Source organism: Gorilla gorilla, chromosome 17 (genome assembly GCF_029281585.2).
Source record: "Gorilla gorilla gorilla isolate KB3781 chromosome 17, NHGRI_mGorGor1-v2.1_pri, whole genome shotgun sequence".
Lineage (NCBI taxonomy): Eukaryota > Metazoa > Chordata > Mammalia > Primates > Hominidae > Gorilla > Gorilla gorilla.
The window spans coordinates 62950530-62977836 of record NC_073241.2 but is presented as its reverse complement, the minus strand read 5'-3'; the positions used below and the strand labels follow the sequence as shown (position 1 = coordinate 62977836).

At 38.0% G+C, this 27307-nt stretch overlaps 1 protein-coding gene across 4 annotated transcripts in view; it reads right to left on the bottom strand.

The window, feature by feature from the left end:
- Window positions 1–3371: 3371 nt before the first annotated feature.
- ASXL3 (ASXL transcriptional regulator 3) overlaps window positions 3372–27307 on the bottom strand; it is a 172913-nt gene continuing 148977 nt past the window's right edge. For all 4 annotated transcript variants that reach the window (XM_055367993.2, XM_055367995.2, XM_063699143.1 and 1 more), the window contains 4 exons: window positions 22397–22493; window positions 20093–20198; window positions 14107–16063; window positions 3372–11662 (listed from right to left, as the gene is read on the bottom strand). In XM_055367993.2, coding sequence (XP_055223968.1) covers window positions 7952–11662; window positions 14107–16063; window positions 20093–20198; window positions 22397–22493 — 5871 coding nt within the window. In that variant the 3' untranslated portion in view covers window positions 3372–7951. The remainder of the gene's footprint in view (window positions 11663–14106; window positions 16064–20092; window positions 20199–22396; window positions 22494–27307) is intronic.

The window sequence follows — 27307 nt, the reverse complement described above, 5'->3', positions numbered from 1 at the left end:
TCAATGTTATCAACTATTACTTTTTAATCTTTTTAATAGACATTTTAAAATAATGTTAACTGTTAAATAATTTAATAAATTATTTTTAATGTTATCAATTATTTCTAAATGAGTATTTTTTAATAAAGCCTTTTTGGAACAGCTCTGGAAAATCGCTGTAGTATACACTTAAAACTCTTCAAAGTTTATCGATATGAAGGGAACTTGTAAAATCTCCTCCATATTCAGATCGTGACGTCTTCTTTAGGTTTATTTTTTAAGGTAATAATATTACTGAAAGTCACAATTATAAAACTGGAATTGTAAGGACTGGTAGCTTTGATTATTCCCAGTTGTTGCCAAGCAAATCTTTTTGGACAGGAAAGTTTCTACCAAAGACCTTTCCAGTATCAACATATGAAGAAGAAGAAAGAAACTGGCTGTTACTGATCTCACAGTCTTTCTGATGGACAAAAGGTGAGGACGTTCAGTGAGTATTTATCGAGGAGAGGTAACAGATTATCCATAGAGTCCTACTCTGAATATAGTTTTTAAAAGCTTTAAAATTTGTTGAGGTTTTCTAAGCTACCAGCTAATTTTTCATTGCTTTTACTTTTCTTCCTGGAGATGTAAAGATTTTATCAAAAATATGCACTGAAAGAAAAAACGAAATCTACCCTGAGCTTACAGGTTAAGGGAAGAAGACCACGGGTATAAAACGTGTTAGTGGCTTCCACTTAGAAGCCATTATAGAACACTGTCCCTACTCCTACGCCAACCCTTTCAAATCCTCAATTTAAGACAAACTGATTTGCAAATGATGTTTATATTACAGTAGGAAATGTTTCATTTCTATATAAATGGACACACATAAATGTTGTCACCTATAGGAGGAGAGAAAAACCCAGGAAAAGCTCACATTTTCTACGGTTACTGAGGTCAGTCACACTTTGCTATATCTAGACGACGCTGTAACATCCCAGAATTGTACATTGAAATCAATCAAAGAAAACAGAACCATAGTTCTGCACTCCTTTGAGGTCCCTCTGTGTTCCTTCTTCATTGAAGAATGAAGATTCTGGGCACAGTGTTTTCCTGAAATAAAATCACAATATGAAACTACAGATACAGGTTGAATCAAAAGTGAAATCTATTTTCCATTTACGAACTTTTGACAAATAAAGACTTTGTGATGACCCTACAGAAAATGAGATGGAATGTGTATAACTTCAAGTGTCCGAGACCTTGTTTTAAAGTAGCTGGTGCCCCTACTCTCGGGCCAAGTTGTTACTTACGAGGAGTGTCCATTTGCACAGCATGGTGAGTATAGTAAATAAGGCCCTGTACACTTCAAAACTGCTCAGTACATTTCAAATATTCTCACCACAAGAACAAGTATTTGAGATGAATACGTTCACTAGCTTGATTTAACTACTCCATATTGTATTCATAAATTGTAACATCACTTTTTACCCCATAAATATGTACAACTATAATTTGTGAATTACAATGAATAAAAATTTTTAAATGAGACTTTAGCTGGTAATTTTAGCTTAAAAAAGAAAGTACCTCCGAAACAGACTTTCCCATAAATGCAATGAAGGTACTACGTAAAAATCCAAACTACCGATAAAAGCAGACTCAGGGGGCTCCTTCATTCACAGAACTGACATTCAGCCAGTCTTCACTGATTTGTTTTTATAGGGCCACTTCTTTTGTGTAGCATGTGTTTAGATTGGTTGGTTGACCCTTACAAGATTGCTAAATATTTTTAGTACATGCTTTACTTATATTCAGGTAGCACAATGGGATATTTACTATAGTTGCAAAACTTAAAACTGGTTAAATAAAATGGTCAAAACTTCAACCTTTGTTTTGTTAACTCAGGTGATTTTCCTCTAAGTAGTGAGTCTATGGTAGTTACATTGGCAACTTGGTTAAAAGTTTCTATAGGGATGAGTACTGGGTTCATCACTCAATTTAGACTTCTAAATTAGTTGTGATATTTGATTATTTCAACTTTTCGTTTTTGCAGATCACTGTGAAGCACTGTGTGTGATCTTCACTTGAAATATTCAGTCTAGGCGATCTACAGTTAAAGACTTCAAATAATTTTATGGGATGTGAAACACTTTCTAGGATTTCTGTTCAATTCTCTTCTCTAGCAAGAAGCCCAAAACTGTTCTATCAACTACACTGCTAGCTGGGTTCCTTGTAAATAACATAATTATGTTTGATTACAATGAAGTATTTATGTGAATAAATACTGGATAAATCACTTGTTCTTTGATAAGTGCTATGATGGATACAAATAAATACTTTAGATCCTAACATAAATTATTATTCAAATTAGGCTACATTATTGTATTAAAAATAATGGCACATTTATACAAGAATTGTGTCATTGTACTTTTATGAAAATAAAAACACACAAGCATTCAGATAAGTTTCACTATGTGACAGCTTAGAGAATGCTGAGCTGTTCAGTTTTATCCTAATAGGTTTTGGACTAGATAATGCCTGTGGGGTAATGCAATGAGAAAAAATTTTTAAAACAAACTGCAATTCTAAATAAAATTAAGAAAGCATTTTGTAAATATGTTAGTAGAAAAAACAGTGGAACAAAAAAGCATCATCATTGTCGTGAAAATAATGTAATGAATGTAGAAACATCCATCCTCTACTGGCTTACCTGAATAAATTTGACTTTTAATATTATTAAATTTGGTTTTTGGAGGAGGAAAAAGTAGTTTCTTTTTTCCTACAAAAGTAAATATCGTCTTTCGCCATCTGGTGGCTAAACACAACATCTTCTGTGTAGATGAAAAACAGGAGATTTAACAGCCAACTGTGTTTAATGCTTTGATCCATCTTACTGAAAAGCTATGCATATTTCTTTAACCTATGTAAATATAACTGAAGCAATTTTGTTTTAATGGCTCACAGCATTTCATTCAAGTAACTCTAGTTACAATGTTTCATGTAGGATTTTAAAAAATTAACCAAAGCAATTCTTCTAAGGGATCATTTTCTGAATTATTCATTTTGAAAGTTAAAAATACATGTGATAGTAACAATTTGTTTACCTGAATGCTTTTTGGTATAAAAAATTAAGATCTTAATGAAAACAGAAAGTCCAAATATAGTCTTAAATGATAAGAGTAACAGCTACAATTTCTGAAGTTTCAGTTTTAGCTTTTCCTGTTTTAACCATAGTTATAACCATATGTTGACAAGTCACCATTAGCAAAAAGAAGCGTGGGTAATTTAAGAGTATATGGTTTAAGTTGTCCCTATAAATTTTAAATAGAATTTCCAATTATTAGTACATTTAACATATATAAATTCATTTCATTAAAAAATTAAAAATGACAATTATTTCATGTTTAATTTCTTTATTTTCTCCAGAATATCTTAATATTGAAACCCAAGTTGTTACTTTGAGAGAGGGAAAGACAGAGAAACATGAAGAGACAAACATTTCATTTCATTTAACTTATGGTATTGTGAGCAGTCACTTTTGTAGGCAACACTTGTTTTCTTTGTAGAAAAGAAATAAAAAACAAACAGCACCATTAAAGAATGCATGATCCCTGAATTCTAAACAAAACACTGTCTAAAAATTTTTTTAAATGCTTGTTGCACTCAGTCACATTTAGTCAGGTATCAAAGCAAGCGTAACAGTATTAAATTGTCGCAGTCTTACTGAATCAACTGCTCCCCCTTCTGAGGATTTTACACACCTTTTCTGAGTTTTTCCTGTGGGAATAATATATTCTTTGGTAGAGGACTGAAGGAGGATTTTACTTTTCTGTATGCTGATATAAAATGTCTATGTAGGTTCAGGGCCTTCGCCCCCAATCTGTGTTTGTCATGCATGTTATGTTTGGGTTGATTTCACATTTTGCTGTTACACTGTAGGAGTAATACCGCCTTTAAAAAAGGCATTAAATGGCTAATGTCAAACAGATGTAAACATTCAGAATACTGACCAAAAAAAAAAAAAATTGTACAAACGAACACACATTAAAAAAAAAAAGAAACTACTGAAAATATGTATCATATCAGGTTTCCATGAAGCAGGGGAAGGAGGGGAATACAGCAGTACAAGAAAATTATGGCAACCAAGTAAAGCACTTTCTTTGAAACATTCAAGAACAGTACAAATACAACAAAGTTTTTCTACAGTCTAAATTATTCTGCAACTATCAAATATAGTACAAAGCGAAATAGTATGTGCTATAAAAAAGCAGCTCCTTTAAATTATAGTAAAAATGCTTTTTGTTCTCTTTACAGTGACAAAGCATGAAGACTGAAGACGACAGGAATTTTATATTTAGTAACATTTTGGCTACATAGGCCCCTGACAGTCTGATTCAGAGTTCCTGTTCTAGGACTCTTCACAATTGTTCTCTGGGAACGCAGATGGACAGTGACTCTGGGCTCTGCATGCTCAGGGGGTCATTCCCACTAGGCAGCTACCGCTGTGCTGGGCCTCACCACCATACAGACGATGCTACCCTAGGCTTGGCTTCAGCTTCTAAAACCTGGGACTTCATTACACCACGGAGGAACTGGGAAACCAGAGGCCACGGTAACTTCCACTTTTGAAATTGTGCGGGGGTTTGTAAAGGAAATGGGGCTACAGCAACGTGTATTCTTACTCTCGACTGCATTATAAAGCACCATATGCACCAGCTTGTTTTTGTGTATTTTGAACCAAGTAAGAATATCCAAGGTCCAGCAGTCAACTAAACTTTCTATATAGCTCATCCCAGAAACACATACCACCCCAAAGTCTTTATAGCAACCAGGCTCAACCTCATAGGTTTGTTTTCAAGTTTTTTTTTTTTCTTCAAACTAGACCTTCGCAGGGAAATATTATATAACTATGGTGCTCAGTTCACCAAAATTTCTGCTATTCTCACTTTGGGGAAGAAAAAATTATTTTCCTTTTGAAAATGAATTTGCATCACAATGCTCTTATTAACATGCCCATTAACTAACCTAAATGTCTTTATACACCTCAGGCATATGCATATCTTATAGGAGGAGGATTAGGGAATAGCAGTTTTCTTCCTTCCCCTGCTCCAAAAGTGCTACTTAGGGAAATACATCCTTTGTGATTAAACACAAAAATTGTATGGTACATGTGCAAGTTCTATTCCTGATAAGAATAAAACTGTGTCCAGTAATCAGGATAATGCACACGCTAACATTTGCACACTACACCACAATAACCATGTAGTAAATAATATACTACATTTGCACATAGCAGACACATGTAGAAATCAGAAAACTAAGAACCTACTCAGAATATACTGGATTTTGTGTGTATATATATATTAAATGGAAACCTATAAAATATCTGACCCACATTTTACATCTAAATTTCTCTTCTTCCTTTCCCTTATATTTTAGCTTAAAGATATTAATTTTTCAGTAATATAAACCATATGAGAACACTAGGAATTTGAACTGGAGCAAAAAAAAAAAAAAAAGGGTGCAGAAAAATTATGCTAATCGGACCTGGATGATAGAATCCATGCACTATAAACAATTGATTCTCCAAGCCTGTTATGTGAAAAATCAAAACATACAGAAGGACACTTTTCCTTATTCCCAATAAGCAACTTGCAGGCAGTATTCAACAATGAAGGAACTGATAATGAGCTCAGTATCTCATCAGCCTCAATTGTACCTCACATACTGAGTGCAAAGTTTCTGTAGACTGGAGTTTCTTCCGACACCATGTCAGTTACTGATGTGATGGGTTTCAATTTGCTGGTGTAGACAGTATCTGACACTGGTATAGCAGTGACTGAATTTGGAAGGAGTTGGCATGCAAGTGTCTATATTATAGGGGTGCCCCGCTGTAAGACTAACAAACAGCATGATCTTCGAAATCAGGATGATATCAGAGCCAGGCAGACAAAGACACCACTGATAAGGATGCCACCCCAACACAACCTGGCGTGCAGTGAAGAGAAAACTAAGGATCCACTGGAACTTATGCTGCTTTCCTCGGGTAAGGCTGGTTAAGTGCATTGCTAACTTTCTCAGTCATTAGTTTTGCCAATTTTACTGTGAAAAACAGAAATGACAGTACTGAAGCACCAAAATCATGGCTACAGCAGCAGGCCTTTCTTTTCTTTCTTTCTAAGATAAAGTAAAGTACCTCTCACTATCAGCAATTTGTTATTCGAAATGATGTCTCTATCACCTAAAGAAAGAAATTTGGCAACATCACAATAAATACGGAGAAAAAAACATATTATATAGTTGGTTATTATAAAAAATCACAAGTGTTCTTGTTTTCAGGAATGTAATTTCTGCTCATTCCAGTCAACTTTTAAGACGTGTTTTACGGGAATGTCAAAAAGTTTACAGTGATTAGGATGATCCCATGTGAAAATATTGGTCATTCTTACCCTGGATACAGATGATTCCCCACCCGCCCCATGTTTGCTTTTTAAATTCTACAGCCACAATCAATCAATGGGTTAATGGCACTCCACATTTTGTGCTCTGTCATCTGAAGTTAAATGGGCATGGTTGGTTTTTGTTTTCTTTCATCTTCCCTCAATGTGCATGTGCTTTTGAACTTGCTTTTGAAAACAGAGCCTCCTGAACTACGGCTGTCCTCTGGTATGAGGGTGGCCAAAATATATGGAATGTAGCTCAAATACTCAACACGCAGACTTTACTGGATGCACACTGAAGATAACTGTTAAGATGCAGTATCCCTTTTTCAAAAGCAGTTCCCCCAAATATGAAGAATGTATTGAATATACCTGAGGGAAAAAACAAAACATGCCATACCTAGAACAGTTTTTTTCAAAATAAGGGTTATTTCAAAGTTGTAAATAATGAGAAAAGCAATTGTTCTGAAAAATGTTGACGCTTTAGCCTTGGGTAGTCCCTTTTATCATCAATGACACTTTTAAAAAGATATGGCCAACCTCTGCAAGGTCTGAAGCCAGAATGAATGGGTGTCATCAATAAAGGGCTACAATGATTTCCACCCCCCGCTTTTAATATCAGTAATTCATTAGCGTGAATAGGATATTTACATTATCAACGCATTTATGTGTGCATATACAGCATCTTATTTCCTTGCTTTGAAGTTTAGGGTCTTTTTTTTTTTTTTTTTTCAAACCTGCTCTTAAAAGCCACACGTGAAGCTCTAAAATCCTCTGGGCTTATGGCTATTGGCTGGCCAATTGCCCTCATATGATCAGGTGTCAAAGGCCTAGAACCAGATTGCTGGGCATGAGTCCCATGCAATTTCAGATGTAGGACACATTTCACTACAATATGTGTACAAAATCCAAGGAAGATCCAGATATTCTGCCATAGTCTCTGAGAAAGTACAACAGGAGGAAAGATAATACTCAGGACAGTGGATTTCATTAATGGCATACCTCCTTTAATACATCTTTTGTGATAGGAGCAAATACAAGGAATCACACATTTAAATCAGATTCCCCTTTCTAAATAGGATTTAATCACTGTGGTAAAGCTAGGTTCAGAAAAGTCAACTGTAAAATTCCTTGCTGTAATGGCTCATCTATAGAAAAATGCATAACCACTTTAAATCATTCCTCTCATTCTCCTTACACATCTGCATTTCCGGTTATTAAGTAATTAAAAATGTCCTTTTCCTATCTACACCTCGGTTAAAAGAAAAACAAAAATGGGGCATTGACTTGTATACACATGGACGGATAGAAACTTTCCAAAGCTAGGAATGGCAACTGAACACATAAAAGACATGCCAGTGAGCCATTCAGTTGGGATGCATCCTCCCCTTTATGAGAAATGCAAGAAAATAATGCCACAGAGAAAAGGTACCTGCTCCAAAGCAAAATAAATTAGCATGATAGAAACCACTGCATTATTCTATTTGTTGTTGCTAATGCTATTTGGCTTTTCCGTGTGGAAAAGGGATACTGCATCTTTCACTCAGCTCTTATCGTACAACCAGGCATGCTACACAAAGTTTTGAAGGACCTATGCAGTCGTCATGGCAGAAGGCCCCACAGCCTTTGCACACAATCATGGCTTTCAGCCGGCAAGAGCATTTCAGTTCCAATTCATCTGCATTGCTGCTGTCGGCAAAGTTCTGAACGGGCATCTGAGCGTTCTGACCAGACAAGCCTGTGGCAGGATTGGAGCCACTTCCCAAAATCCCAATGGACTTTTCAATTGCAGATGCTGCCCTTTTGAAACTCGTGCTACCAAAGTGTATTGTTGGATAATTTCCACAGAGCTGCTGTTGTTGCTGCACCTGCATTTTCTGAGCAGCTAATTGGGTAAAAGGCTTTTGTGGCTCAGAAAGCAAATAGGAAGAGAAATCTGCATTTTTTAGCGCGAATGCTTTTAACTGTTCTTTCATTTCATTCTGGTCATAGGAAACTTGTTTCATGCCCAGTTCACAGCTGCTGCTTAAACCTTCCTCAAAAGAAAGAGGTTCCGATTTTATATTGCTACATATGCCCGTGGACTGTGGCCAACTAAGTCTCTTAGTGGTTTCCATGGTAACTGGAGGTTGTTTTTGATCGGATGGGACTTCTGCATTAGGGAGAGGTGGAGGTAGTGGAGGTGGTGGGGGGGGAGGCGGGGGCAAAGCCAAGGGTGGAGGGGGAGGGGGAGGCGGTGGCGGCGGCGGATGTACTAGTGCTTTGTTTGGCATTGTGTGTGCAGTGCCTCCCACCTCATCACCTTCTTTCATGGGCATATTGGGGGATAACATGTTGGCTAACCTTAGCTGGTGAGGTGCTGAGGAAAGACTAACCTCTCCCAATCCCTTCTGTTCAAGATGCCTGTTGAAGGCAAATGCATTACACCCCACTGGGGTCTTGGAAGAGGCCTGTAACAGAGCTGCAGTAGGAATGGGGCCCCTGGCAGCCATAGGCATTTGGTAAAACTGCTGTCTGTGTGAGGTACCAGCGTCAGTGTGGAAGCCGCCATTCTTGTCAACGTGAAACAGGTTCTGCTGGAAGCTACACGAGGGGAGCAGCCGCTTTTGCTGTTTGACCTCAGGGCTGTGAACAATTCTGTTCTGCATGGAGTGCTTGTTTAGCCATTCTTGCTTAAATGGCTGGCTGTGTCCTAGCTGACTGATGCCGGAATTGATGACACAAGGCACCCCTTTAACATCTGGCTCCACCAACAATTTTCCTGGTTCACATTTAACTTGAGTGTGTTCTCCTACAGTCCTAGCTACTCTCTTCTTGGGGTGGTTTTCTCGCTTTCTCATTTGGAGTGGTGCCAGAGTCCCTGCCAAGTAGCCCTTACCATCTGGATTTGGAGAGCTGGGCGGAATTTCAACGTTTCTCTCTGGTGCTGTTTTACCCACTGAGGTAGTTTGAAGAGGCAATGGAAGCCTGTTGATTTCAAGCTTGGCTCCCAATCTGGGCTGCGGCAACACTTTTTCCAAAGGCAGGTTGCCCTGTAGTAACTGCGTCACCAGCGGATTGTTAGCCTCCACAGAGGACAGACGACAGCCTGAGCTCCCTGCACCAGGGACTCTCTTCAGGGTGTCGGTAGCCAAGGAAATAGCCTCTTCCATGGGACTTGAGGTGGAAGCTTTCACGTTCTGTGTTTGTTGTACACTAGAGGCACCCTCTGCAGCCGGAGGAGGCAGCTCAGGGCCAGGGAAGTCTTCAGCGTCCATTCTAAAGCCCTTGTCCGCTTCATGAAGTTCAGATTTCACAGGAAGAGCAACATTTGTTACGAGATTCCTGGGACGAAGTTCTGACACGTTCAAGTAGTTGGCATGTTCAGTTTTGATAGCCTTTGGACAGCTTTGCTCTAGATATTCTTTTTGTTTACTTGAACCCGAGTGAGTAACCAGAGGCTGTCCTGTGCTCCTCATCCCATCATCATTCCAGCAAATCCGGTTACTTGGGTTATACTGATTGCTACAGGTTGTGTCTGCTTCACTTTTGAAAGGAGCTGGGCCATGTGCCTGCTCAGCAAAGTTATGACTGGGAGCAGTCGGCTCATTTAATTTATCTGGAACAAGGGGTAATTCTCGGAGACTTGTGCAGGTGGCCGGCAATGTTTTACTGTCTTGTTTTGCTGCCGAAGCAGCAATGAAAGTGGAACTGTGATCTATACCTTCATTGGCAACTGGCTCAGGCCTGCTAATCACAGACACCTGAGGACACGCCACGGGCTGTACGGATGTCTCTGTCCTCACTGGTCTGCCCTGCAGGTCCAAGCTGGCTTCTGAGCTTTCAACGGAGACAGTCAGAGACAAACTGGAGGTCAGCGTGGTGCTGTGGTCAACGATGACTTTACACGGAATTGATCGGTTTATGGCTGCTGGTGCAAAGCCCCCTGATGGTTGCTGAGGTTTTCCAGAATTATCTGCCCTGTTTCGAGGCCCTGAATTTTTGTCCAAGCTTTCAGCACTTAACTTGGGAGGACTATCATAAGAGTTTATTGTCAGCATGTTTCCAGTAAACATTGCGACGGTCGGGTGTGCAACCAGAGAGTCTGTGACCGCTACGGAATCACTGCAGCTGAGGGCTGCTCTCACAGTGGTACCCATGGATACAGTGGCCTGTTCTTCACTCCCAGGTATGGCTATCTTCTCAGAAGGAAATCTGTTGTTAATTCCCGTTGGGGGAATCAAGACAGAGCTAGTGGAGAGGTGGTTTGGCAAATTGTTTCCGATGGAGGGAGTTGGCACAGAGGTGTACTGAGTGGAGACTAAGTTACTAGCACTGCTGCTTGATATTAGTAACTGCTTATCATCCATGGAGCTTGATATGCTGGAGCCCTCTGTAGTGGCTGAAATGGGAGTGCTTTCAATACATTTTGGTATAATGGCTATGCATGGAGTGTCAGTTCCCTGGATGGTTTTTAACATGCTTATATTACAAGCAGAAATTGTAGTGTTTGCACTGTCAACAGACATTAGGACAGAGGATTTATCAACAGAACTCACAAAGGGATGTTCTTTAATTGCTCCCGATATAGCAGTGCTGCAAACAGATACAGGGACAGAATTTTTATTAAAAAGCATGGGCACACTGCTATTTTCAGAAGAGGTAGATGAAACAATTTTCTCAGATAAATGTGACACAGGTATGTTTTCATCAGAACTATGCACAGATAAGTCAGTGGCAGTTTCTGGAAGTTTACTTGGGTTAAGAGACTGCTGTAGTACAGTGGTGGTCTCCCGGAGGTGGGCAGACTTGTTGCTAGGAGATCTACAGTTTGGATTGACAATAATGACACCAGTCGAACCTTCCATTTTTGTTTCAGGGGTAGAAGAGACTTCTAAGTTTGGAGGCCCTTCCTTTGAGCTGAGCGGAGGAGGCAGCCGGGTCTCTTTAGAGGTCTGGAAGAGATGGGCTCGAGCTTGATGCTTTGCAAAGAGCTTAGCCTTTGTCTGCTCTTTGATGTGTGCCAGAGTTCTCGCCTTTCCACCCTCTCCTGGACTTCCCATGGCTCCAGAGACAATGCTTGCTGCAGCAGCCACAGCAGCAGCTGCAGCAGCCTCTCTCTGGGCCCGAGCTTGTTGGGCCCGGGCCTTGATATCTGCGAGGGTCCTGGCTCCTGTGTTCCTCCCGCCACTGACAGATGTGCTAGTGGATACTCGAGACTCAGGTTTGGAGACTGGTTGGCTCTTGATTATAAAAGGTGGCCCAATTTTGGAAAGTTGAATCTAAAAGGAGGACAGAAAAAAAAATATAATGTGCTTCATACATGATCACAGAGGAGGCACGTAGAATGTGATAATGCAAGGGAAAAGACTAGCTGCATTCTCTCATAATATGCCATGAACTACACCTAAATCCCTGGATGCACCTTTAGGGCATAAAGCAACAAGAAATATAGTATGAATGGAAAAAATTAAGTTTTTAATCTGTTTTTTAATCTACAAAAACATCCACTGTAACTTCATTTGGCATGGAAATGAAGCATCTTCTTAATGCATCATACAAATGGATACAATATTCATGCTTCTAGAAGTGTGGTAGGCTAAAAAGACTTCGAGATATTTAATTTTGAAATATCTTTTTTAGTGGCATAAAAAAGTGGAACTTCAACTCTATTTGAGTTTGTCTGTCTTAATTTGACCCAAAGAAAAAAGCCCTGACTGAGATATTGACAACTAGAATTCTCATTTTGACTTTACACAAAGGAACTTTGTGATCCTAGGCTTATCGTTGTGTACCTCAGTTTCTCCAATAATCTCTCTGAGCCAAGAACTCTATGATTTTTATGCACTCCCATGCTACCTTGCATGCTGCTTTATACATACAAGAACACAAGAGAAGTTTGTAAACTCAGTTGTAAAATGAGACTAGTTATTTCTGATCTATTTCCTTCAAAGAGCTGTTTTAAAGATGGAATGAGACTACATTTGTCAGCGTGTTCTGTTTCCCAAAGGGATTGTATTATCATTACATTTGCATAAAACCAAGGGAAACTCTGATTTTCTGTCTCTAAAGGATTTATGCATTGGGCAGTTTCTTTTGATATTGGTAATCCACAATCTGCTGAATTCTGTAAATGTCCCAACCCATACTGTTTACCAATTCTTGGTAATTAAGAGACTCACAGAGTCATCACCAAATTCATGAGGCACAAGGTCTAACAGCCAGCATTCCATAGCAAGGCTGTGTTGCTCTAGTCACTAAAAGCATTCTTAGTCATGGCTGTGTAGAGCTGGAAAGACTCTAGTTGACGTCCCTCATTTCACAGTTGAGGAAACTGAGGCTGTGCAGGTAAAGTAGTTTGCCTTGGGATTATATAACTAGTGAGTGACTAGAGCCTTTGGACTTCCCATTTGGTGTTGTTTCCATGTACTCTGTTTCCTTTTTCTCCAGATTATACATATCAATTTAGAATTATGCTTTGGAACTTTGATGGATGAAATTATCTTCCTGAGCTATCTTGTTTCTCATTTTCAAACTGCTTGTGAAGTCTCTGTTCTATTCCAAAGGCCAAAAAAAGAAAAGATACTTTTGAGGAGAAGATTCAATTTGCTCTTTTAATATTTCTCCTATGTAAAAAATTAAACAAACATATTTTAAATAAACTTAAATATCTTTAAGCAAGAGCTCTTAAGACCAAACATCAAATATTCTTGTAGTATTTACCTTTTTTTCACATCAGTGCTTAATTAATTAATTAATGTGCTCAATAATATGGCAAGATAGTAACATCTTGCAAGATTCTAACATATCACAACCAGGATACTGACATTGATGCAATTAAGATACAGAACATTTCCATGACTACAAATTTACCTCATGTTGTTATCTATCTATCTTTACATAAAGTCCATATGACTTTGAAAATAAGCTTTTGACAGACTGGCATGTTTAAAAATATCTCCTATGGAAAGTTTATATTATTATTTCTATTGCTTCGGAAATTAAAATGCATAGTAAGTTTTTAATTGAACTTAATGCTCATCTTTTACACCTCTAGAATCTTGCTTACTAGAGACTGCTTTATTAAAAAGAGTAAGTACAACCATAATTTTAAAGTCAGCCTGTGGAGAACATGAGTCATACATAAAATGAAAATTTTGTAGATTTTATATCTACATATAGAGCATAATATTTTTAATTTAAAAAGCTTGAGATGTTTATAATTCTAGACCAATGCTATGATGGAATAATCCACTTTACTGTACAACAGTATAAATGCACTTAGATAAAAGCATCAAGTCAGTATAAATGACAGAGAGCAGAAACTTAGAAAAAATTACACTGGGTTTATGGTGTAAGTTCTCTAAAGAACTTTTATAGAAAACTAAATTATCTTTCACATTTTCCCAGGTTTACATTGGTCTCTGTCCTACACCTTGAAATCCCCATAAACCCAGGTGTCTCAGTGGCCTGGAGACATTTCCAGGCCCTATTCTCTCTCAATTCTTTTTCCTTTAATGCTGGGTCTAAACATATGCATGTATCTAAACTGCTTTTATGAATTCAGTACATAGTCATAAAGAGGATCATTTACTATTAGAGGATTAGATTATAAACTGCTGCATAAAACCTAGAAGGAAGAAAATCTAATTACTCTTGAAAAATTAGGCTTCTAAATAGGAAAAGCCTATCTACGGAATTGCCTTTTGTTTATTTAATACCATACCTTGAGAGGGGGAACCCTTGGTTCCTCTCTTGGAGGCTGTTCTTTCTCAGGTGGGCTGCTAGATGATATGTTCCGGGTTGACTGATCATCTTCTATCCTAGCTCTCTTTTCCTTACAGATTCCAAAGCTGTGTTGCTCTGCAGTTTTTCTCTTTGATATCTCTGAATCTCTACTTTCATTTCTTATCCCATCAGGTGACTTGGAGGGCTCTGACGACTTGGAAGCATGTGAGGTTTCTAACCGACTCTGTGTACTCCCTTGCTTATGTGTTTTATTTCTAGAGCCTTCTGAAAATGAAGCCTTATCCACTGATGAGATATATTGCTTGTCCTGTAATTTAGCAGATGGAAGCTCATTTCCCTTATTATCTGTCCCTTCAGAAAAGACAGATAATTCCAATGGTGAAGATAACACTTTTTTTTCTGTTCTTTGCAGGACGCTATGATTTTTAACTTTTATCATTTCAGTAGAAGCAAGTTCTGGAATTGAAGCAGGGTAGGGCTTCTCAGTGTCAACATGTGACTTACAAGTTTGCTGACTCAGGGTCTTATTGTGCAAATCTTCAGACGGAAATGCTTCAGGAGCAATGGAAGAAGAACTCATTATGATGGGTTCGGGAGTATTAGACAGATTCTTCTGCTGGGAGGTAAGGTTCTCTCCCAGAGGTTTGGCAGTGGCGGAAGACTCATCTTTCTGCGGGGAGAGCGGCTCTTCAGATACAGAAGGTGACTTTCTTTGCTGATGTGCCATTCTCTCATTTATGGAAGAGTTGGAAATTGGAGATGTTTCTGAAGGAAGTGGCAAACTGGATACAAAAGTGGTCTCAGAGGTGAGAAGCATGGAAGACACTGAAGAAGTTTCTGATGTTAAAGGTAAGTCAGACATCGGTGAGGTTTCTGATGTTAAAGGTAAGGTGGATACTGGTGATGCTTCAGATGTTAATGGTAAGTTGGACATAAGAGATGCTTCTGATATTTCAGGTGAAGTGGATATTGGAGATATTTCTGACATCAAAGATGCATGAAAGTTTTCATCAGTGGAATTTCTCTGGTTGTATTTGTCTGTATTTTCAGTGCTAGATACCTCAGAACAAAATGTTGTCTCAAGGGAGGCTGGAGTACATGATTCTTCTGATGTGGACTGTGTTTCCCCTCCTGGAGAAGGCAGGCTGGTACAGGCTCCCTCTGGGCTCTCAGAAGAAAAGGACGTTTCAGAGATGCAGGCATTTTCTGAAAGCTGTTCTTCAGGGTCACTCTGTAGCTCCATATCTATAGCAATTCCTTCATTTGGAAACTGGCCTTCTAGAGAAGATGACCCTGTTTTTATTTTGGGGGTACTGGTCTCTACTGCAGTTTCTGACTCCTTATGTTCTGTGTCACTGACATGAGTCATAGATGAAGTGGAAGGAATAAGAGAGTCACAGACTTCTAACTGATCGATAACAACGGTCATTTCTTCCTGGGGTGATTCTGACTTCTCTTCTATCTTAATTTCAATATGAGGCAAAGTTTCTAAAACATCATTCATCATAACACAGGATTCCAAGTTATCTTCAGGAGGTGCTATTTGGGGTTCTTCATGAGAATTGGTTAGACTTTCAGCCTCCTCAGAAAATTCAGGTATTGTCTTATGATTTTCATCCTGGCATTCACAGATACTAGTCTCTACCTCTTCTGCAATTTCCTCCTGAATTACAGATTCTTCAGGGATCAAGATATCCTCTGACTCCAATTCTGCCATTATATCTTTAGGTGGAATTTCTACCATAGGGCAAAGAGTAGCACAGAAACCAGGCTCTGGAGAAGCTGGGCTTTTCATGCTTTTTGGCTGTTGTTCTGCCAAGGCTGTCTGTGCAGAAACTGGAAGGCCAGAAGTCCCACATGAAGAACTACTTTGAGCTCCAGCATTGTTTGGTCCAGTAGTGAGCTTCACAGATTCCTCTCTTGACATGCCCAGCCTGTACAGAAATTAGAAATAAATTATTGCTCAACCACAAAACATAAAAGGTACAACTGGGATCTCTCATGAATGTAGTATTCAATAGAAGTAAATGCATCAAATTACATTTATAATCATTAACATGCTTAATTTATGTAAACCAGTTTATAATGATGATGTTTCTTTGCTGCTTTATAATCTCAACTAATACTCTGCTTTTGGTTAAGAACAGTCTAGATCTTTGTTTTGTAAAGCAAGGAGATAGGAGCCTTACCAAGTGTTAGTAAAGGAATATGAAAATTACATACAACAAACTATTAGAAAATATTTATAATCACTAACATGCTTAATTTATGTAAACCAGTTTATAATGATGATGCTTCTTTGCTGCTTTTATAATCTCAACTAAAACTCTACTGCTGGTTAAGAGCAGTCTAGATTTTTATTTTGTAAAGTAAGGAGATATGAGCCTTACCAAGTGTTAATAAAGGAATAAGAAAATTACATACAACAAAGTATTAGAAAATATGAGCAGAAAAGCAAAATAACGTATAAAATATATATTTTTTAAATCTGCAAGTAGAAAGATGCTCTTATAATAGAAAATTATATAGTTTTCAGAGGATGCAAGAAAACCAAGAAATTAAGATCAACGGAAGATGAATGAAATTCATCAAATTCTGAAATTGAAATGATTACTCAATCACCTTATTTTGGCATCTAACTGTCTAACCTAAGACAACATGTAAATTTCATTAAAGAATAACAGAACATATTTGGGGTTATCAAAGTTATTCTACCAGCTTACATTTGTGTGAAGCAAGACTTTTAAATTCTTTTATGCAGATCTCTTACTGTAAAGATATTCCATACATGATAGGTACAGAAAATCAAGAAAATCAAGAAATAATTGAGCATGATGTTCAGGTCTTAAGGCAAATCTAATCAGAGTTACAATCAAGGGTACTGTAAATCACTGTTTTCTATCATATAATTTACATTGTCAGCATCAGATGGTAGAGAAATATGCTGCTCTAAATGAAGTTAAGGCAATGAGAAAGATAAGCAGGAGAGAGAACATTTCTAGAGGAAAAAGCACATTTAAGTGAAGAAATATAGTCATGGTAACATTGATGCAAACAATACCTCAGTGAAAACCACTTTAACGTTTGCTTTTTAAAAATCCTCAATGTGAAAGGGAAATAACGTTGAATACAGTTTTTGGGTATTTGGCCATAGCCTTCTTTATTTAAATTCAGAAATCTCTGAAAAGGTAGAAAATACTGCCTTCATACATATTCTCTTTCCTTTCAATGTTCTCTAAGATGAATTCAAACTAAGCTACAATTTATAACTATACTATACTGAGAGTATCAGAAAAACAACATTACAGGTAAATTTAAAGCAGAATAATCTGCAAGAAATAAGGTTCCTTGGGACTAGGTCAAGCAGAGGTACCACTGATACTAGAATAAGTATGTAACACTCAGAAATCTATCCACTGGCAGCCAAATTTCTGCTAGTTGGTTAATAATATTATTAAATATACATATAGGTAAGTGTATATGTACAACAGCACTGTATAAAATATACCCATGTCAACATTTTCTTATTTTCACGGAAAAATAGATTTAAGATTGCATAAGGCATAGGAGGAAGATGTTCACAGTTCCCCATACTACGCAAAGGAAAACCCTGGCCTCCAGAAATCTAGACACAAGTTCACAAGCCAATCCCTGTAATACTTAGCATTTATACAAGTGATGTAAACCAAATATACAATAATATATTACAAACAGATTAGGCAAGTGAGAATCATAATAAATATCTAAAAAAATTGAAAACTAAATCAGACAGATCTTAACTGGACACTAGTATGAATGTTTAGACACATTTTTGAAAAAGCTTACAGCAATGAAAAGGCACGTGGTGTCAGTCAACTAAAAACTGTCTGGTGGTGGGGGAATAAAGTTAACCTGGGGGCAACAAAGAAGGGCAGTCAATGAAATGTTCAAAATATATCTGCCATGCAATATGTAATGAAAGATAAAAAAGATCAAGAGACAAGTCCAGTGATGTGAGAGGACAAAAGCTACTGATAAACTACAGCAAAAAAAGGGCTAAGTAGAAGCATGCTTTGTATTCAGAGCTTGGTGACGGCAATGAGGGGGGTCATGTTTATTTATAATATCATAGCTGTCATCTTCTAGGGAAGGGGCCCTAGATCTGATATCCAAGGGAATTTGGAAAGCCCCTAAATTTCATGCAAAAATTGTGCATGTATGTGAATTTTTCTGAGAAGGATTTGCAGGATTAAGACTCCAAGCAAGTTACTTAATAACCTCACTGTTGTTATAAACCTGGGAAAATTACTTAGCTTAACTTTCCCTCAGCTTCCTAAGTTAAAAAAATTATGAATAATGGTATCCATCTTATGGAATTGTTGGGAGGATTAAATGAAATATTTGCAAAGCTCTTAGAAACATATCAGAGCCAGTGTATACTCAATGTTATTTTTTGCATGAAAGAAAGCTCTCTGTAATGTAGGTCCCTTGAACTGAGGCTCTCTGGGAGCAGAGCTTAGGTAGTCCTACAAACAATTGCATCCCTGGCATCCAGGAGAGTGTCTGGCACAGAGGAGATGTTAGATAAATACATTAAATTAATAAAAGAATGGGTCTATCACTAAAAAATTAAGAACCAATGCTTTGGAGGTACTATCTCAGTTATGCTTCCGCCATTACTAAAAAGAGAGCTCCCCGCATTTTCTTTCACAGGCAAAAGGAGAGGGAAGAAGGCTCCTAAGTGGTCTTTAATCTTATCCTCCAGGGTTCTTAATCCTGCTGGGCATCAGCATGACCTGGAAAGCTTCCAAAACACAGACTCCTGGGCTCAACTCCTAGATTTTGATGCAGCCAGGCTTGAGTGATATTGTTGGTGACTTCATGTGAAGACATATAACTAGCTTGTCACATTTTTAGTCTTTGAGAAAAGACATTAATTATCTCTATTTGGTTTTGCTTAAAAATATATATATCCTGGCACAGCAATTAAAAACAGGCCTTCCTACTCAAGAGGACTGCCATTTAGGAGAATTCATGAAGGCTAGCATACTCTGAGCACCCTATTCCAAGCAGTCTGTTAATTATCTAATTTCTTTACATGAAGAGCTCTCACGTGAGACTCCTTCTGGCATGTCTTTCTTTTCCCCATTTACGAGTGTAATTTTGTGAAATGAGATCACATGACATAGGTCTTGTTACCTGCAACCATCTGTGTCCTTTACACAAAATAACAACTTTCAAGTATTGGTTTGTATGTGGGAGTTGGAGCATAAGTTCCTCTAAGGGGGATCTGAAGTGACCATCAACAGTAAGTTCTTAAACCCCTCTTTATTTAGGGATCTGATTGTCTGAGACACTAATATTGCCAAAGCAGAATGTGTCTCTGTTAAACATGAGGCAAAGGTGAAACTGCTTTCAGGGTTAGTTCATTTACTACCACACTATGATGTAAACGCTCATGTTACTTAAAAAAAAGAAGCACATATACAGATAATAAAGACAGATGACATTTGAAGAGGAAGATAAAGCAAAAGATAACATCTCAGGCTCTCCCCAAAAGAAGGACTAAACAAAGATTAAAATGCATTAGACACAGTCAATATTTTTAGAAAAGTGTGAGAATTAAATACATGCCTAAAATTATTTATCTATAAAGCATTATTTCATGAACATACTTGAAAACAGGATAATTTTACTCAAATCTATTAAGAAATTCAAAAGTGACTACTTTAAGATTTCATGTGCTATTTTCAGCCCAAAATAAAATTTCATGAACAAGTTATAAACCCTTGAAAATGCATTTTTTAAAAATTTAAGTGCTGATATCCCACTATAATTTCATCTGCAATTTCTTACACTGAGGGACTATTGCCTTTTATCACAGGTTTATTAAGTTTTACAGCATATGAGTGTGCTATGTGAAGCAGAGAATTACATTTTCATTTCTTTCTCAGAGAAATGAGAAAAAATACTCTAGTACTTACTTTTCTCCATAAAACCTCTCAAAGAATTTTTCTTTCCAAGGTTCTGTTTTCTTTTCCTTCTCAATTTCTTGCCTTATCCGCAACTGCATTTCTGGGGTAAACTCTCCTAAAAAGAAAATGCTAATGTATTGAATAAATGTGGTCACATCTTTTGCCAATTAATAAAGAAAACATGTAATTCATTTGAGTAAACTTTTATGGATCTTGAAAAGTACAAGGACAAATAATGATAACATTTCTACATTTTCTCTTTTTATGAACATCACTCAAGATGTTCATAAAAATGCTAAAGCTAAATGCTTTAGAAGAACGCTAAAGCATTTAGCAAATGTATTACCTGCTAGGGGCTACAAATAAAAGAGCGTATATTCACTGTCCTTAAGGAAATCAGTCTGCTGGAAATAGACTATAATACAATGTATGAAGCCCTGTATAGGCCATAATAATAAATGTAGTGAAATATGGAAAGTAAAGTGCTTAATTCTGCTTAGGTCGATTAAGGAGGACCACATATAGGAGCTGATTCTTGAGTTAGATTTTGAAGGTTGCTCAGGCTTTTATAAAGTAATTAAATCACAAGGCACAGAGATACAAATCCATATGTTTATGATCTTTTGAGTGGCCAATTGTGAGTAAAACATAGCAAGAAATAAAATGGGAAATAAAAGCTGAGGCCAATTACCCAATAGATGTTCTAAAGAAACTTCTTCATTTTTCTATGAGAGACAGAGGGAGGTTCTGGTGGCATTCAGTGTGGAGGGAATATGGCCAAATAAGCTGCGTAGAAAAACAGGTCTGACAACAGAGTGAAGAAATTGGAGGACTGCAGCTATAGGACTGCTGAATACCACACAGGAAAGGTGGAGATTACAGCTGGGCCAGTAGCAACAGGAATGCTGAAAGAGGGGTCAAGTACAAGTAACAGTTCATGACCAGACAGGTGTGGAGAAAAGGAAGAGGGTCAAAGACATCAGTAAGGTTTTAAGCTGAGGAACTATGAGGACGGTTGTGACATTACAGAAATAGAGGAAACAGAAGAAGGAGTTGAGAGGGAAGAGAAGCTCGTGAATTTAATATTGGGCATTTTGGTTTAAAGTGCCTGTTATTAGCTAGTGAGATCTGCTAAGCATTTGAAAATAAAACACTGGGGAAGGAGTAGGGGGATTAGGCAAGGGGGTGAAAGCCAGATTTGAAAATTCTTGGCACGCTGGCAATAGCTAAAACCAAGGTGGTGAATGAGGCAGCTTAGGGAATAGTATGATTAGAAAAGAAAATGCTGGAGGCATCAGATGGAAGAATAGGAGATCCTGATGAAAGCTGAGCAAGGGCTGGCAGAAACGTAGCCCCAGAAAAATAATTTATAATCTGTTTTTAAAATCTAAAGTAGATGGTTTCAAGTCAGATGGGGTGAAAAAACAAATGAGATATTGGTGAAGGAACTTGAAATGTAAGGGCTGAGAACAGAAAATTGGAATTTGCCATCAGTAATTTTTTTTTTTTTTTTTTTGAGACACGGTGTCACTCTGTTGCCTTGGCTAGAGTGCAGTAGCATGATCAGTAGGTCGATCACTGCAGCCTTGACCTCCTGAGCCCAGGTGATCCATCCACTTTAGACTCCCTAGTTGCTGAAGACTATAGGTATGCACCACCATGCCTGGCTGATTTTTGTATTTTTTGTAGACATGGAGTTTCACCATGTTGCTTAGGCTGGTCTTCACTCTTGAGCTCAAGCGATCTGCCTGCCTAGGCCTCCCAGAGTCCTGGGATAACAGGCTCAGTGAGCCACCACGCCTGGCTAGTATTCTTCTCTAGCAGGAATATTTCAGTTGTGTAGAGTGAGCCCATCCCTGACTATAAAGTTTGAGTGTGTAAAGAGGAAAAATACAGTAGCATTGGGCATTTTGTAGTCTTTCAAGAAACTTGGTGATTAAAGGAAGGATAAGGTGAAGCGGTAACTTCCAGGGAAGAGAGCGTTAAAAGAAGTTTCTTTAGGTGCCAGGATGCTTAAGAGAATGCATAATGGATCAAACAATGTCATTAAAATTACCATCCGCAAGAAAATGTTGCTGCATCAAAAATTTTATGATGTCCAAGATAAAATTATGCTTTCTTCAAAAATATCTGACATCAATAATGTCAAGTATAACAAAAGAATCAGTGAACTCATTTGGAAAGGGATATGAGTTTTTACTAAATTAAAGTGTACTGTGTCGGGGAAAAGACTGAGAAATCAGAGAAAGGTACAAGCTCAGTACAGTATGTGTACTCCAATATGTCACATAATAATAGAAAATACAAATTTACCTTCTGCCAGTCGCTGTTTCCACCCTTGTGCTGCATATGCAAAGAATTCATTATTTAGAGCTGAAGTACTGAGGCGTAAAATTCCATCACTTCCCATCTAGGAAAATAAGCCAACAAAAACAAGGTTCCATCAGGAATAAGTCGAAGCAAAAGTATGCAGGAAAGAAGCAAAAATTGAGTGGTGTTGGGCAGTGTATGTGTGAGGAGGAGGAAGGGGGAAGGAGACAGAGAAAGGAGAAGGGAGAGAGAGAGCAGGAGCTCCAGTGAGAGCATGTGCAGGGTAGGAGGCGGAGAGGAAAGGGACCCAACAAAAGATTGGTCTCCTGGGATGAATACTAGGAGATTAGATGTATGCATTCTGCTTGCTGATGTGTAGGAGATAGAAATAATTAGTGTTCTCCTTGGCTGGCTTCTTATGTAGTTGGTGAGTGAATTTAAAACATATAACAAGTTAAACAATGTCAAGCATTAGGTGAGTGAGAATTAAGAAGTTCAAAATGTAAAAGCTCGGAGAATATATGTATGTGGACATGAGAGTGTAGGAAGAACCTGATGCAGCCTCATGAGAGTCTCAGAGGATCCAGACAGAATGGTTAGAGATAAAAGCATAAGGTATACTGTCAACGAGCATGAGCATTACTGTAGAAGCAGAACATAATGAACTATCAGTAACTGGGGCATTTATGAAGGTGTGAAGATGCTTTCACCTGGTACTAAAAGGCCTGGCAAACTGTAACCCCAACTAGATCTTCAAAGATTTCCTGTTACTTCCACATATAGAATTAATATATCCTAAGCACTAATTATAATTACCTGAAAACACACTTTTAGAGATTTCTTATACTCATTTTTTTGTTTGTTTTTGATCTTCTCTACACTCCATTTTCACCTATTGAAATACTATCACTCTTCTAAAATTTAACTCAAATAATGCCTTCATGAATGTTTCAGTTCAATCATCATTCAGGAGCAAAGGAGAATATTGAACATAAAAAGCAAGTATATTATCTTAAGCTGGATAATGTCTAATCAAAGCCAGCAAAGAGAGACACTGAGAACAAATGCAAGATACGCTTATTATTGACGCTGTGACATCTATAGGGAGGCCACAGATTCGAGATCATGAGGGTCTTCATTTAAGATGGCACTGGTAACCACACTAAAATATTCAATACATTTGAAAATTTTCAGGCAGGATTTCATTTATTAATTGATTTATTGTTTACTCATGCTCAATTATTTCATCTTATTCAACAGATATTTGTTAAGCCACTCATATGAACCTATGTGCAGGGCACTTGTATGGGTGCTGGAAATTCACTGGCAATAAAGAAAAATCCTCTGTATTTATATTCTGAATATATTCTACATAGAACAGATACATTTGGTCCTTGTACGTGCTTTTCACCCGCCTGGGTTCAGCATGACTGATGTACAGTTACGTTACATCACCATGCCAATGTCCCACCTCATAGGTTTACCAAAGCCCTGATATATGAATGAATGTCTCAGCTTCCCCATCCTTTGACTGGATAACTCTAGGACACTATCCTCTGCAGTCTGGTTTACGCACTCAACCAAATGGATGCTGTTTGGTGCTATGTTCCCAATGGCTAGACTACATGGATCTGGGAACTAAGGGGCAGAATGAAAGAACCTTTGCACTATCATTCCCAAACAACCACTTGCAGACTGCATGCATTCTGTCCCCATAGCTCTAGTCTCTGTAGGATTAGAAGTCCAGGTTCCCAGCGGTGAATCACTTCTATTAGAGCAGGGTTTCTCAAGATTGGCACTCTTGTCATTTGGGGCCAGATAACTCTTTTTAGTGGGGGCATGTCCTGTGTAATGTCGGATGTTTGGCACCATCCCTGAACTCTACCCAGTAGATCCCAGGAGCAACTCCCTATCAATTTGACAACAAAAAACATCTCCAAACATGGCCAAATGTCCTGTGGGGGCAAAATCATCCCTAGTTGAGAACAACTGCACTAGTGGACAATGTAAGGGCCCCATTGTAGCCAAAGCTTTGTCTGGTTACTTTGTATTATTCATTCTGTTGGACCAGTAGGCAAAGAAAGGAGACAGATAGGATAATCAATCAGCCCTAACCATCATGAGGAAATAAGACTGCTGCAATAGGGAAGGGATGGACAGAAGGGTGCTGGGAACGCTGGGGATTCCCTGGGACATCTCTTGGTGTTATTCATGCCTGGTGATTGACATCCTGACAGGGCAAGACAACCAATGGCTCAAACTCCTCAGGGATGGCAGTCTGGGCCACTTCTAGTAGAAGTGCCGACTAAGAGTGAGAAAATCAGAAATGAGTAATGAAGGAGGGAGAGGATGAGCTACAACATCCTTAAAACCAGCTTGAGACTGGCACAGCCTATAGCTGATCCACTAAGCTTCTGGTCATAAGTCTTGTTATTTTCATTTTTTTCTTCTTTCCAATACATTAATATTATGACCAGTTACTTTTTAAAGAGTTAAAGACAGAGGGAGCTTAACGTGAAGCACAAGATCTGAGTGGTACAAGAGGAAGTCTACACCAAACATTTCTGATACTCCACTTTATATCATCTTGGCTACATGAGTACAGAGCAAACAGGGTAAACAGTTGAATCCACTTAGTTCCAACATAAGTCTATAACACTCTAAGACTTTCTCTGAAGCAAAAAGAGCTTCAAGTTCCCCTGCAGGTACAGCCTGGAGATGCAGAGTTTGGGCACAACTCCCAGTTCATGAGAGACAACAGACTGTAGAAAAATGCTTCACTCTCCTGCTGTCCTCCTGTGGAACAGTTCTGTGGCTCATTCTACACATTTTCTCCAATAAATGAGCGACAGTTGTCCAAAGGGCTTCTCTCCTCCCTGTCTCACCCTATTTAACCCCTGGCTTTGGCTTTAAAATGACCTGTCCTCCAGTTCTTGTTCCAGGCCCTGTTTCGGGAGGAAAGAGCTGAGGAGGTTCCTAAGTAAGACACCAAACCTAAAGAGCTTGGGCTTCATGCTCTACATGGGAGCAGCCCAGTAAATGTACCATAGGCCCCAGGTTAGTGGCCTCCAGGTCCAAGTTTCCCCCTCAGTTTACTCATGGATATGTATTACCTTTTTCAATATAAGCCATGATGGTGGAAAGTTGTGAAGCACCACTCTAGGTAGTGGGAAACGTATCAAATTTTTGAAGCCAAGGAAAAAACCTAAAAGGTATGTGCTTAAAAAGATGACTTTGGTAGCTGTGTAACAGAAGAGACAAGGAAAAATGAAACTGAGACATTGCTTAGAAAGGGTATCGGAGTATTTCAGTAAAAGGCAACAAAAGAAAGACAAATCTGAGATATATTTATGACTGGGTGAAGGTCTTCAGGATTAAGAAGGTAAAGTCATTGGGCGAACATTTCAGGAGACATTAAAGTTGCTCAGGATGATTCTGGGAGATGGGGGTGGATGAAATGATGGCCAACCTTGAGTGTAAGTCTTTAAGAAATGTTATTAAGGAGTTTTGGTAAAGACAATAAGGATGAGGACAAGATAGTCATATAAATGATATGCCTCTATGAAATCTGAAATTTTTCTACAAATATTAACTTTGAATATATGTCCTTGTGATTCCAGCAGCCTTGAGAAAATGGCAACTCAATTTAGAAAGATTAAAAGGGAAAAGGTATTCATATTGTACAGATAGATTTCAATTAGGACTAATAGGTGGAAGGCAAGTTCTCTGAAGAGGTAGAAAGAGTTACTCATTGTGGAGTACATGTATAGAAGACACAGTGGATTAGAATTATTGTGCATTTGAGGACTTAGATTTTGTCTTATGAACTTTTATAGTCGGTGTAACACGTAGCATCTTGCAGATGGTAAATAAAAGTTTATTGTACTGCCCTTGCTTTGAGTAGTGAAGGATTTAAAATTTAACTCCAGTAGCTGATATACAGAAGTTTAGTTCCATATATCCTACCAAGCCAGGGGCATGATTAGTTAGTAATTAAAATTTCAGCATAATTTTAAGACACAAATAAATACCAGATCCAGATTAGCTCTGACAGATTCTCGAGATCTCAGCACATGGAAATGCAAGGCAGTGTGACATAAACACATTCAAGAATATGAAAGCTAGCCCTGGAGGAAAATATTTTTATTTTAAAACAGAAAAATAATTTTAACTGCCAGATCCCCAGGCTGTAACAGACAGTAAAATTAAATACTAGTGCTGAATTTGATTTAGGAAATAAATGCCAATAAAGTGTTTTAAATACACGATTAATTTTATGGGTTTTAAGAAATACTGTACAAAAGATATATTTGAATGAACTGGAACAATAAACATTTCTGAAAGATTCATTTATTCCTAAGTTACAATGTGTTTTCCTGATTAGCCAAAATAGAAATGTTCATTCCCAAAATCACCTGTCTTATAATGAAGTATCTAACTATTGATAAGTTATAGTTCCTATTTCATTAGGAGGAGAAAAACTCTGATCATAATCTTTGTTCCAAAGGAAAATAAACACTAATAAAGAAAACTTACTCACATAGAGATACTTTTATAAAGGTTTATACTCTTTCTTGGTAAGTATATCATTTGTCTTTGGTATGGATACTATTAACATACATTTTAAGGAATGGGTGCCAACTGGAATTCAAAGGGTTAAATAAACTTTCCTCCTTGCATATCATACAATGTTTGAAGAAGAATGAATGTTAATTCAGTGCAAGAATATATTTACATTTACTAATAATCCTTTAAACCTCTATTTTCTAAACCACTTTTATTTTGTGTTTCTTACAAGTGATTCTAACTGCATGGTATGAGAGTTGCTGAGAACAGTGAGTGCTGGAGTTAGAAAGTGGCTAAATAATAACGGTGCACCGAGAAATACTAAGCAATCTAGATTTCATTCTACAG